Source organism: Myxocyprinus asiaticus, chromosome 31 (genome assembly GCF_019703515.2).
Source record: "Myxocyprinus asiaticus isolate MX2 ecotype Aquarium Trade chromosome 31, UBuf_Myxa_2, whole genome shotgun sequence".
Taxonomy (NCBI): domain Eukaryota; kingdom Metazoa; phylum Chordata; class Actinopteri; order Cypriniformes; family Catostomidae; genus Myxocyprinus; species Myxocyprinus asiaticus.
In genome coordinates, this window is record NC_059374.1 from 3,151,162 (window position 1) to 3,163,982 (window position 12,821).

The 12,821-nt window shown below is 36.8% G+C and overlaps 2 protein-coding genes across 3 annotated transcripts in view; one reads left to right on the forward strand and one right to left on the reverse strand.

Moving 5' to 3' along the window:
• Positions 1-9,626, forward strand: part of LOC127422257 (complement C2-like) — a 44,647-nt gene extending 35,021 nt beyond the window's left edge. For both annotated transcript variants that reach the window (XM_051665647.1, XM_051665648.1), the window contains exons 15-19: positions 3,164-3,240; positions 3,356-3,447; positions 3,532-3,664; positions 7,089-7,138; positions 8,455-9,626. In XM_051665647.1, coding sequence (XP_051521607.1) covers positions 3,164-3,240; positions 3,356-3,447; positions 3,532-3,664; positions 7,089-7,138; positions 8,455-8,622 — 520 coding nt within the window. In that variant the 3' untranslated portion in view covers positions 8,623-9,626. The remainder of the gene's footprint in view (positions 1-3,163; positions 3,241-3,355; positions 3,448-3,531; positions 3,665-7,088; positions 7,139-8,454) is intronic.
• Positions 9,627-9,761: 135 nt separating this feature from the next.
• nudt8 (nudix (nucleoside diphosphate linked moiety X)-type motif 8) overlaps positions 9,762-12,821 on the reverse strand; it is a 10,116-nt gene continuing 7,056 nt past the window's right edge. Inside the window, exons 4-5 of the mRNA XM_051665678.1 lie at positions 11,452-11,529; positions 9,762-11,293 (exon numbers count right to left, since the gene is read on the reverse strand). Of these exons, the coding sequence (XP_051521638.1) occupies positions 11,099-11,293; positions 11,452-11,529 (273 nt within the window). The 3' untranslated portion in view covers positions 9,762-11,098. The remainder of the gene's footprint in view (positions 11,294-11,451; positions 11,530-12,821) is intronic.

The window sequence follows — 12,821 nt, forward strand, 5'->3', positions numbered from 1 at the left end:
CACCAACCCCACCCTAACCCCCAACGAACACCCCACATGGTCACATAAAATAATACACACACAAACAAACAAAACAAAAAAACAAAAACAAAAAAAAAGATAAATAATAAATAAATAAATAAATAAAATATATAATAAACATACATGATTAAACTAAATCTCTCTCATCCCTTCCCCAATAGTCCCCCAAAACCACCAAATACCTACCCCACTTTCTGAAAAACAAGTCCCCAAACCCCAGCCTTCTACCTGCCACCTCATCAAAAGCTGCCACCCTCCCCATCTCTGCACACCACTCCGGAAATGATGGGCTATGTAACTTGTTGAAATGTAATCTGGGACATTTACCGTTCCAAATAAAGGACTTCGCTATGCTATCAAATTGCTTGAAATAAGAGAGGGGGACATCTACAGGAAGAGATTCATTTTAATAACATTAACTATCCCAATCATAGATAAATGTAATAAAGCCCACCTGCCCACATCACACGAAAACCTTTTTATTAAATTTATTTAATTAACTCTTAACCAAATCACACAAATTAGCTGGGAATAAAATGCCCAAATACTTAATGCCCTGTTTGGGCCACTGGAAGGTGCGCGGCTGAAAATTTGTTACTGGGCAGTATGCTGTCAGAGCCAAAGCTTCAGATTTACACCAACTGACTCTGTAACCTGAGAACTTCTGCGGAGGCAAAGCACAGATCTAATGGGGTCGGAGATGAATAATAAAATATAATCTGCGTAAAGCAGAAGCTTATGTGCCAGACCTCCCGCCATCACCCCTGGAAAATCATCATCCTTTCTTATCGCGGCTGCTAATGGTTCCAGGGCAAGACAGAACAATAATGGGGAAAGAGGGCAACCCTGCCGGGTGCCCCTATCCAGAGTAAAATAATCTGAAATTAATCCATTTGTTTGTACTGCCGCTACCGGGTGTCTATAAAGTAACTTAATCCATCCAATAAAAGTATTCCCGAACCCGTACATTTCCAAAATCTTAAAAAGATAATCCCATTCTACCATATCAAACACCTTTTCAGCGTCAAGTGAGATGGCAGGTACCGGAGTCTGATCATTCGCCACTGACCACATGATATTGATGAAACGCCTAATGTTATCAGAAGACCCCACCTGATGTATATGTATAAGAGATGTCATAACTTTACTTAATCGGTTAGCCAGAATTTTTGACAATATTTTAACGTAATAAGGGAAATTGATGGTAACTCTTACACTCGCTTGGATCTTTGTCCTTTTTAAGAATCAGTCTGATCCGGGCTTGTGTCATGGTTGGAGGAAGCTTTCCATTCTTTAATGATTCTGTATAAACTTCTAACAAAAGTGGAGCCAGTTCTGTAGCATAAGATCTAAAAAATTCAGTGGCAAACCATCTGGCCCCTGAGCCTTAATTACCTCGCCAAGCTCCTCCAAGGTTATCTAAGAATCAAGAGAAATGTTTTGTTCAGTCATCAATTTAGGGAGATCTAATGGTTCCTAGAATCAAAGATTCTAATATCTTCATCAGTAGACAAAGACGTGGAACTATAGAGATCAAGATAGAATTCTTTAAAAGCATTATTAATATCAATGGCTGAGGTAAAAATGTAACCTCCAGCAGATTTCACTGAGGGAATGGTAGGAAAAGACTCTCTCTGCTTTATATATCTAGCCAAAAGCTTCCCTCCTTTGTCCCCTGACTCAAAGTATGACTGTCTTGCCCTGAATAGCCAAAACTCCACATTCCGTGACAAAATAGTATTATACCTTTATTTCAATTGGTCAGTTCTCTGAGGCCATCAGATGACATTTGGTGCTTCAGTTCTGTCTCTGCACTTTTAATATTCCCTTCCAACTCCACGAGTTCTCATGCTTTGTATTTTTCATGAATGAGGCACACTGTATGATCCGACCCCTAAGAACCACCTTAAGTGCCTCCCAAGCCATGCCCACAGAGGACACTGAGGACCAGTTGGTCTCCATATAAACATTGATTTCAGCCTTTAACATTTGTTAGAAATCAGAATTTTGAAAAAAGGGAAACATTAAAGTGCCAGCTATATGATTTATTTTTCTCCATATGTGGCAACACCTCTAAACTCACCAGCGCGTGATCTGAGACTAAGATGTTTCCAATTGAGCAATCAACGACAGAAGAAATTAGGGACTTAAAAAAAATCTATTTTAGAATAAATCTCATGGACTGATGAAAAAAATGTATAGTCCCTACCAGATGGGTTCAAAAGTCTCCAAATATCTGTAAGACCAAGATTTTTACATATCCTACATATCCTTTTTACATATCCTTCACTGTGATCAAGGACTGAGTCCATCAAAAGATTAAAGCCTCCTCCCAATATTATATCATGAGGGGTGCAACATCACTTCAAGATCTATAAAAAAGCCCTGATCGTCACCTTTGCCCCTGAATTTCAGCTAAAACAATAATGACCTTCCTAACTTATCTTTAATCTGTTTGAGACATTTGAATGGTAGATGTTTACTTATCAATGTGATGACCCCCCTGCTCTTACTTGAGCCAGCATTAAAGGAAACATGTCCACCCCATATCTTCCCAAATTTTTCAGCTTCCTGCAGGGAAAGATGCATTTCTTGAAGAAACACTATATCATATTTCTTACATTTAAGAAAATAAATAACCTTCCTTCTTTTTATGGGGTGCCCCAACCCATTTACATTCCACCTGGAGAGAGACAATCCACTCATATTAATATTTGACATTTTGACATATTAGAAAAAATAGATTGTGTGTCAAAAATAAAATTATAAAGACCACATTCCAACATTAGTGCAACAATCAAACCCAGAACTTCCCCCCCGAACCAAAAAAACAGAAAAAATAAAAACATGTGCATTAACCCCATGCATGACAGAGCCAACCGGCGTCCATCCCTCTAAACTCAAAAAGTCCACGTACGCCTACGAGAGCCCCCGCGACAACTTTGCCGTCAGATCGCTCAAGTCCGGTGCTTCTGTACAAATTTTGTGAGACAGAATTACATAACAGAAAATAATCTATAAAAACCTACAGTCAATAGGCAGAATAAACACAAAGAACATGTAGATTAATTCACAAAACTGTCTCCAGAATATTGGCTTAATTGGATTAATGAGTACATTACTACTATAACTTCTTGCACAGGCCCATTTGTTTGCCTTGTACCAAGTCTTCAAGCCGAGCTCTCAGAATGGGTCCAGACGCCACCTGTGACCAGCACAGTGAGTATAAAATTCACTTATTGTTATAAACACATTCTAGTGAGTAAGATCAAGTTTAAAATAAAAATATACTGTATAATTCCATGATGAAATAAAAGTGTGTGTGTGTGGTCAGAGAAATTGCTGATTCATCTGAATGAGACTCCGGCTCAGTTCATTAGACAGGGAACTCAACGATCGGACACACATATACACAGTGGCACAAAAGTGAGTGCTGCCCTTTAAAAAAAGATCACTACACAACCCTCAGAACATTTCTGCTGAAATAAAATATACATCTTTCTTCCCCAGAGAGATAAATGCATACAGCATGGAAGATCATCATTCTCTGCAAACAGCACTGCATCACTGACGGAAGTCATCACAGACAGATTCATGTGCACTGGAGGATCAGAGACAAGAAGATTTCAAATGACTTGTAAAGGTTTGTTTCAGGAAAGAAAGATATCTTCATATCCACACATATATACACACAGAGGGGTGAATTAACTAAACAGTTGTGCCACTTTAGTGCACTTGTGTTCAACACAAATTCAGATGCTTGTAGCAATTTGAGTTGAATTTCTGAACACAACTCAACCCAAAATACACATCGGTGAATCTTCGTAAAACTGCATTGTAGCAAGAGTTAAAATTTTCTCAAATTTGGGTCTCATAACAGAGCTTTTCTTTTTTTTTTCTTTTTTTTTTTGCAAACCCTTGCGTTCTGCCTTCACAAATGTCAACATGATCACACGTGAAGTCGGCATGATGTTTCCGATAGTTTCGGGACCCTAAGATCAAACATGTTTTCAGTGGTTTCACTGTGTTTATCTTTCCACCTGGCATGATTGACAGCGCGTTGCATCAGCTGCGTGGGAGAATAGGGTTCAAAGCTAGGCAGTAACCACATTTGAATAATCCATGACGAGCATGATTCGGAAGTTTCACTTTTCCCTCTAACATTAATTTTTTACTCCACTAATGGTTAAGGTAAGGTTTGGGTTGGGGGATAGAATCTATAAATATATGCTTTTCTCTTCATTGTGTAACATCCTGTAAAGCCTGTAACAACTTGCTTCACTACTAGATTTTGGTGACCTCTCCTGGACATAAATGGAGCTCACACGTGCCCATATGCCCTAAAACACTTACCGCTTTGGCCACTGGGGGCAGTGTTTCGAAATTTTGGTCAAGGTATGCCAATTTTGACAAAAGAAAAGTCGATCTACTCTTTCTGATTTCACTGTGAGATCAGGCTGCAAATGTCAGCACTGCTTGTTCGGTGAAATTTGATTTTGTGTTTGCGCCATGTTGAGGGCACAAATGTAATAAATAGTTCTAAATGTAATAAAGGCCATAAATGTAACAAAATGTGATAATGAATAAAATAAGTATGAATGTTTATTGAACAGCTGAGGTACAAATGTCTCACTATTTGGCAAATATTGCATGCCAGTCTCTTGTTATTGCATATCAATGATTTCTAATGCATTTAGAAATTAGTTATTAGTCATCAATTAAACTATTTTAAATCCCTTAACAAATAGAACTTAATTGTAAAGTGTTACCATTATTACAAATAAGACCAAAAGTAATTACATTTACAAACTTTTATGACCAGCAGTTAATATATTTAGACCCTTTCTTGCATTTAGAACCAAAAGTTATTTCATTCAGGGCTTTTATTACATTTAATACATTTCATTAAAAGTGTTTATTACATTTACAACCAGCAGAAATTTGAGCAGCCTCTGGAGTTGTAGGTGTGCATACCTTCATTGAAAACAATTGTTTCGAATTTTAGAACACGCCATGTTGTCCGCCAGACGCGTCCGGTGTGTGACCCTTTTAATTCTAAGTGTAATTTTCGTGCCAGCGCAAATGGGCCTGGGTGGGAGTGCTTGTGCTATCTGTGGGCATGTGCACGCAAACTGTGGGTTTACTGTGTGTTAATGAAGTGGCCCTAATCGCAATTTACTATTTTTCTGAGAACAGTGGCGTAGCTAATGGGGTGAAAGGTGATAACGGTACAAGGGGCCCACAGGTGCAGGGAGGTCCACATCAAATTTTAAACTGTATTTTTTAAAAAGAAAGGGGCCCCTACCAATATACAGTTAGGGGGCCCAGAATTCGTTACTACGGCCCTGTCTGAGAAATAGGTCATTTCGCGAAGACATCTGAGAACCCGTCTATTTTTAGCACAAAGTCTAGTTCCTGCATTTGCAGTTTGAGTATTCCACCGGCAGATAATTTTAAAGAGATTTCAATCACTTTTACTAGCCATGATTTGTGTATCAGTAGATCAATATGATTAATTATACTTACATTCTTCATAATTTAACGCAGCCTACTTTCAATTAGTGCTGATGAACACCAAATTTTCCATGCACAGAAGGAGCTTATCACAGTCATAGAAATATGCCTGACTTTCAACAAGGACACAATTAATGTGAAAAAGAATGTTAAACAGAAATGCATACAATGCATACAAACCATTTACACTACCAGATTCTTATGAATGGGCTGTATACATTTATATTGACGTTGCTTGTCAGGGAATGGAATGTATAATAGGACAAAGACGCTGCAATAACTGAAGAAGAACCACAGAATTAAATTACACTTGACCCAGCCCATTCACACTTTGCGTGTGCTATTTTGCCAACCCATTTACACTTGGCCATTTGCATTGGATAGCTATCCAATCATGAAAAGACCAGGTGTAAATGCCCTCCGAAACGCATTCGAGACAGTGATCAATTCGATTACTCAAATCACTTCAGGAGGTTGTTTGAGATGCATTCCAGACGAAACTGGTCAAGTGTAAATGCATCTGGCTGTTCAAGTCACATACGTAAACTTTGCTCCGCCTAAACAGTGCTTTGTCAGCATAGGAAAAATTTGAAATATAACAGCTGTTACCAAATATTTGCATAGGTCTTGCATAACTCAGTATAAAATAACAAAGAAAGAAATGGATGCACATTGTTTTTTCCTCATTTATTTGATGCAGATCACTGATGAAACTGAAACTAAACACTGACATGAGCGCAGCTCATGCATGACGCATGTGCATGATGTGTCTTATCTACAATGAGCCCCAGCATTTCAATAGCATTTCCCAGACGTCCCTCCTTTTATTTAAAAAAAAAAAAGAAAAAAAAAAGAAGCAATAATCCACTTACAATGGAGTCAATGGAGCCAATTTTTGGAGGGTTTAAAGGCAGAAATGTGAAGCTTATCATTTTATAAAAGCACTTACATTAATTCTTCTGTAAAAATGTCTGTATTATTTGAACTATTAAGTTGTTTATATCTTCGTTTACCGGGATTACAAGGTTTGTGGTGTTACTTCATCATAGCAACAATATTGTAAAATTGGCTATAACTTCACACATAAAAAAATATTGGTTAACATGATTTTAGTGTGATAAAATCGCTTACTAACCTTTTCTGTCTTGTGCCTATACTTTTGAAATAGTGAGTATTTTAACATTTACAGACTGTCCTCATTCACTTCCATTGTAAGTGCCTCACTGTAACCCAGATTTTTGCTTTCAAAATTCATTTTTGTGGTAAAAAAACATTATGCCACAAACGCTGTTGATTGAGCTTAACTTGTATTGAACCCGGAATATTCCTTTAACTGATGTGTATAATTCCTTTAGTGAGTACTAAAACAATGCAGACAGTGTGAGCAAATAAATGACACTATCAGTAGGTGCAATTCATTCTTAATGAATTCACCCCATAGAGTACACATATTGGGACTTCTTCATGAAACATGGGCAGAAGGGGACAGTTTACGTAAGAATAATTTTACTAATGAATTGACCAATGATCAAATGACCAATTGTTCTTTGCAGGGGATTCTGGAGGAGCTCTCTTCCTGCGCAAGAGGATGCGATATTTCCAAGTTAGTGATTTTAAGTTTACTTTCTCTAAATTTATAGAACAGGATGCGGCAAAGGAAAAGGTAGAATGGATAGTGGATTTTCAGCAGAAGCACATAAAGCGCCAGGGACAAGTTGCACCAGCCATGCATAGGCCACAACTTAGACTAGTTGTAGTGTAAATGGACGCTAAGTTAAAGTTTAAGCAGTACTAAATATTTGAGCATTGCACCATTAAACATATGTGTAACATAACCTTATGTGTAAACTAAATATTTATGGGAGCCTCCAACTAGGAGTAACAGTTGCATTTTAAAGGGATAGTTCACCCAAAAACCTCATAATTAACTCACCCTCACACCATCCCAGATGTGTATGACTTTCTTTTTTCTGCAGAACACAAACTGAGGTTTTTAGAAGAATATCTCAGCTCTGTACGTCCTTACAATACAAGTGAATGGTGATCAGAACTTTGTAGCAACAAAAATCACATAAAGGCATCATAAAAGTCATCCATAAGACTCCAGTGGTTAAATCTATGTCTTCAGAAGTGATATGATAGGTGTGTGTGAGAAACAGATATTTAAGTCCTTTTTTACTCTAAATCTCCACTTTGACTTTGAGATGTGAAAGTGAAACTAAAGAGGCACCACATGTGACTTTCAGATGTAATAGTGAAAGTGAAGATTAAGAGTAAAAAAGGGACTTAAATTTTGATCTGTTTTTCACCCACACCTATTATATCACTTCTGAAGATATGGATTTAACCACTGTAGTCTTATGGATTACTTTTGTTTTCTTTAAGTGATTTTTGAAGCTACAAAGGTCTAATCACCATTCACTTGCATTGCATGGACCTACAGAGCTGAGATATTCTTCTAAAAATTACATAATGTAAAAGACTGACTCCTTAGTGGCTTTTGAAACCGATCTAAGAGGTGCACTTTCCCGTCATCATCGGCATGCAGAGGCTTAACACACACTGAATAAATGTAAAATTTTCCAGTCTTTTGTATTGGTATTTGTTGCTCATTAAGTTTATATGTATATGTTTTTATCGTATTTCAATGGAAATGTAATTTATTACTGCTGAAAGTTACGTGAGCGGAAAAAAAAGGTTTGAACATCAACCAAATTCTGATTACAAATACGTATGGTTTGCCACTGTATATTCTTTGTAATAGAGCCCATTTGATTTAGTTTATCCATGTGTAGATTAATGCATTAGGTATTAAATAAGTACTAATATGGATTTAGCTAACTCTTGGTTAATTCTTGATTAGTCCAAGTGTTAACAAAGAACTCTTGTCAAATAATTTGATGTGTTGTTCTTCCACAGGTGGCAGTCATTAGCTGGGGCACTAAACAGTTGTGTGACACCAAGACTGATGTCAAAGATGAGTGGCCTTTAGACGCCCGAGACTTCCACATCAGTGTGTTTTCTCTCATGCCCTGGCTCAGACAGCATCTTCATAAAGAGCTGCAGTTTCTTCCATTGCAAAACTAAGCCACACAGGAATTATACAGATGTTTTTGTAATATCTGGGCAAGTAACTTGCAGAGCTGAAATGTATCAGACCTGCTATGTCAAATGATTATATCAAACAACAGAACAGATAATATAAATAAACATATTTTGATCTAATGGTGACACTCTATTAGAAGATCATTCTTGATTAATCCTAAACAATTGTTATCACTAGGGCTGGGTAAAAATATAGATTTTCTGATAAATTGCGATCTTCATTTGAACAATCATGATATTGATTCTTAAAATCCAAAGACTGATAATTTACTCTATGCGCAATCCTCTACAATGCAACCAAATTTCACAATATGTGACTAAAAATGTCTGTGATTGGACACTGGCTGGTAAATGTTCAGATTTCACTGTGCAGTGATTGAGTAGTATAGTGGAGAAGAAGTTCAGCAACGAGAACTTTTCACACTGTGGTAAGAGTAAAAGTTTGGTTTGACTCGTTCTGTCTGTCCAAAGACGAGATCCACGCAGTCCATACGTCATTGGATAATGTCTCTTTTAATATCCTTTATATTCTTTACAGTAAATTGCTGATCAAAAACAACAGAAATAGAAACATATAATTCTAATCACACAGCACGGATGCGATAAAAAACCATGTGACTCCACTGTCATTAATATGCGCTCAACCAAAACACTTCTGTGAGATGCTCGCTGAACTGCCGCTATTCTTAAAGAGACAGTACACTTTTACCATTTGTTCTACATATCAAAATAAATATTATATATACTGCATATAGTATATGCTTTAATATATTCAATTTCAAGACATCATGTTTATTGATGGAATACATGGATTTGTACATTTTTAAAAACTAAAATGTGACCAGATGTGATGAAAAACTAATACCCTCAATACCCAACCTTAGTTATTACTACTGCAAACTGTTGTCAGGCCTTGAACCAGTAAAGAATGACATGCTTATTTGGCATATGCCAATGAAAAATTATTAAAGCACATTTACACTTGTCGTATGATTGTTCTTTATTTATACTTTGAAAATTCTTGAAATATGACAAATGGATGGGGGGACTGAAAAAAAACATGCAAGCATTCATATCAGGGAAAGCCAGAGCTGCCAAATCATAATTTTTGTACTTCATTTATTGAAAAGCAAAAACTTATACTTGATTTAAAAGAAGACTTTCAAAAATGTATAGAAGAATGAGTCAGAGACCAAGTCTTGTTACTCATTTATTCATCGACCGATGTAAAGAAGTATTTCTCTGCATTAGACACGTTCACTGCTAATACCTGATCAAACACAGATACAGAGCTCAATTCATGATAGTACCTGAACCAGTAATGTCTTATCCAGCTGTAATCAACTTTGAAAGCCAGGCAGAGCCAGAGCTGCTCACACACATGCTGAGAACCACAGGTCACACATACAAACTCTAATTTAAATGAATAAGCACAAAACACAAGCATGGAAAAGTAATCCAAAAATTAAACATGAATGATTTAATGTAAACCAAAGTATTCAGATTAGTTTGGGAAGACTTCAGAAGGGGTGTGAATGAAATTCCTCCAGTAAATAAAGACTGAAAATGTATTAATCTGCATAACTTTCATCTTTTTATCAGTTTTATTGGTGTTAAATAAAATGACAGTTAAGTTAAACTTGAAAGCAGCTGAATTAATCATTTGTGTTAAGGTGATGGTAATAAAGTAATAGAGGGAAAAGGTAAGGAAAAAAAATTAAATCCCAAAAGTTGTGTATAAATAATTACTGGAGACACGATGCCAAACAGTATACCAGCTGAACCAATACATTTCATTCTGTTGCAGTAGTCATTAAACTCAGCATATCAAAGGGCGAATCTCACATCAACACATGCCGGGGCCATGTTTTACTGCAAAACCAAAAGAAAGAATTAAGAACTTATTTTGCATAAAGAGAATGAAGCCTGTTTTTAGTACTTCTATGATTTTTGCATTGTTACATTATTTGCCACGAACACGTCATACACCCATATTCTCATTATTATAATTGAATTGTCATTACTGTAATGCTTATTCTCACTAGTACTGTAATTATGAACATCACAATGATTTTTAAATAAGGATAAATTAAATCAAGTACAATGCATCAATACTTTACAATTTATTATATAATTTTGATCACATTACAGTAATGACATTTAGATTTTTTCACATTACTGTAGGCTAATGACAATTGGGGTAAATAACGGAAAAATCATCAAAATAATGGAATAATGTCATGATTCAATTCTAATCATCTTGAAAATAGCCTTCATTTTCTTTATGCAAAATATGATTTCTTGTTTTTTCATTTAATTTTCAGGTGAAAAATGACCCCCACATTTCTTGACTGTTTTTGTGGTATTCATCCAAAAACCACATCTGCCATATAAAAGCATTTCCTAAGTTTACTGCTGGTCCTCTGTGTTGATGGTGCTACTGGACCAAGCTGTGGTCTTATAGTTGCTCTGGTGGGACAATAAGTTTGAGCGTGTGATCCAAAGCCACTGCCGTCAGGCCCCAGACTCGATACTTGGGACTGTGAAACACAGGAAGTGTGTATCCGTAACGATCACCGGTGCGAAAGTGTGTGTAGCCTCTGTTTTGGGGTTGACATAAATGCTCAAGTGTGAGTGTAAAAATCTCTTCCACCTGTGAAACAAAGAAGTGAAGCATCATTCAACTCTTACCCAAGCACAACTACCTTTTTTTTTACAATTATTTTGAAGAACTGGATAGACTTTGACAAGTGCTCCAGATAAAGATGTGTATTGTACTGTGTGGTAAAATGTGTTGTGGTCTGTACTTACCTCACTTGGATTAGGTCGAAATGAGAGTGCCTCCAGTGGTCCAAGATTGGCTATTACGGGCGCAATCATCATTCCTGACTACAAGTAAATAAATAGACAAATTCAGATGGGGAATAGTCAAATCCTTCATTTAAGCATTCATTTAAAGGAATATTCAAGTTCAATACAAGTAAAGCTCAATTGACAGCATTTGTGGCATAATGTCGATTTCCTTCTTATTATGTGGTTATGATTTTATTTCACTGACAAAAATGCTCAGTGCAAGAAAAGACAAAATTATTTCAAAAGTCAAGAGATCTTCAAAGTCAAAAGCAGTGCACCTGATTACATTTTTAGCTTTAAACAAGTTGTCTACCGTAAATCATCTAGTGGACGCTTTCTCAATTTTACAAATATTAAACAAATTTCATAGAGAGTTTTTGTGATTTTGTTCATGGTATTCCAATATATACATACTGTTTCAAAGTGGATAAGGTATTAGAAAGCATTAACATATTATTAATCTGTAACAAAAGATAAACTTCCCCATAATGTACATTACATCAGGACACCAACCCATAAACACATGCATATTAAATATTCTGATACAACAGAGTGCAACAGTGCCCACCCACGTTTTCAGCCATCTGGGTTCCGAAAGTATTTTCCCCATGGTGATGTGAATCACAACATCACCATGATTGTTTTGAGGCAAAAAAGTATTTGAAAATCATAAAGACAAAGGTACAAGCCTGTGTACTTACCGACTCTCATGAGGGCACACACTACGATCCCATAAAGCATTACGAATGATGTCATTGAATAAAAAATGATGGGAACATATAAAACTATTGAGGACATGTGCATTCCTACTAGGACTTATTTAACATACAACATGACAAACCATGGTTTACAGCAAAACTCAGGCAGCTTCATCAGGCCAAAGAGGATGCTTACAGTAGTGGGGATAAAATTTTGTACAATCAGGCCAGGAACACACTGAATAAGGAAATCAGAGTGGCTAAAAGAAGCTACTCTGAGAAGCTGAAAAACAAGTTTTCAGCTAACGACCCTGCATCAGTGTGGAGTGGCCTGAAAGAATTTACTAACACCATCCCACAACACTGTAGGGAAGGAACAACTGGCTGAAGACTTGAATGTGTTTTACTGTATATTTGAAAGGCCCAGTCTCACACCCCACAACCACTCTGACTTTCACTTCACACAAACATCAACACCTCCCTGCAACCACCCTCTTCCCCTCTCCTGCTACTCAACCTGCACTTAAGATCTGTGAAGAAGAGGTGTGCTGTGTCTTCCGAAAACAAAAGACAAGGAAAGCACAGGGCCCAGACGGTGTTTCACCCACTTGTCTAAAATCCTGTGCTAAC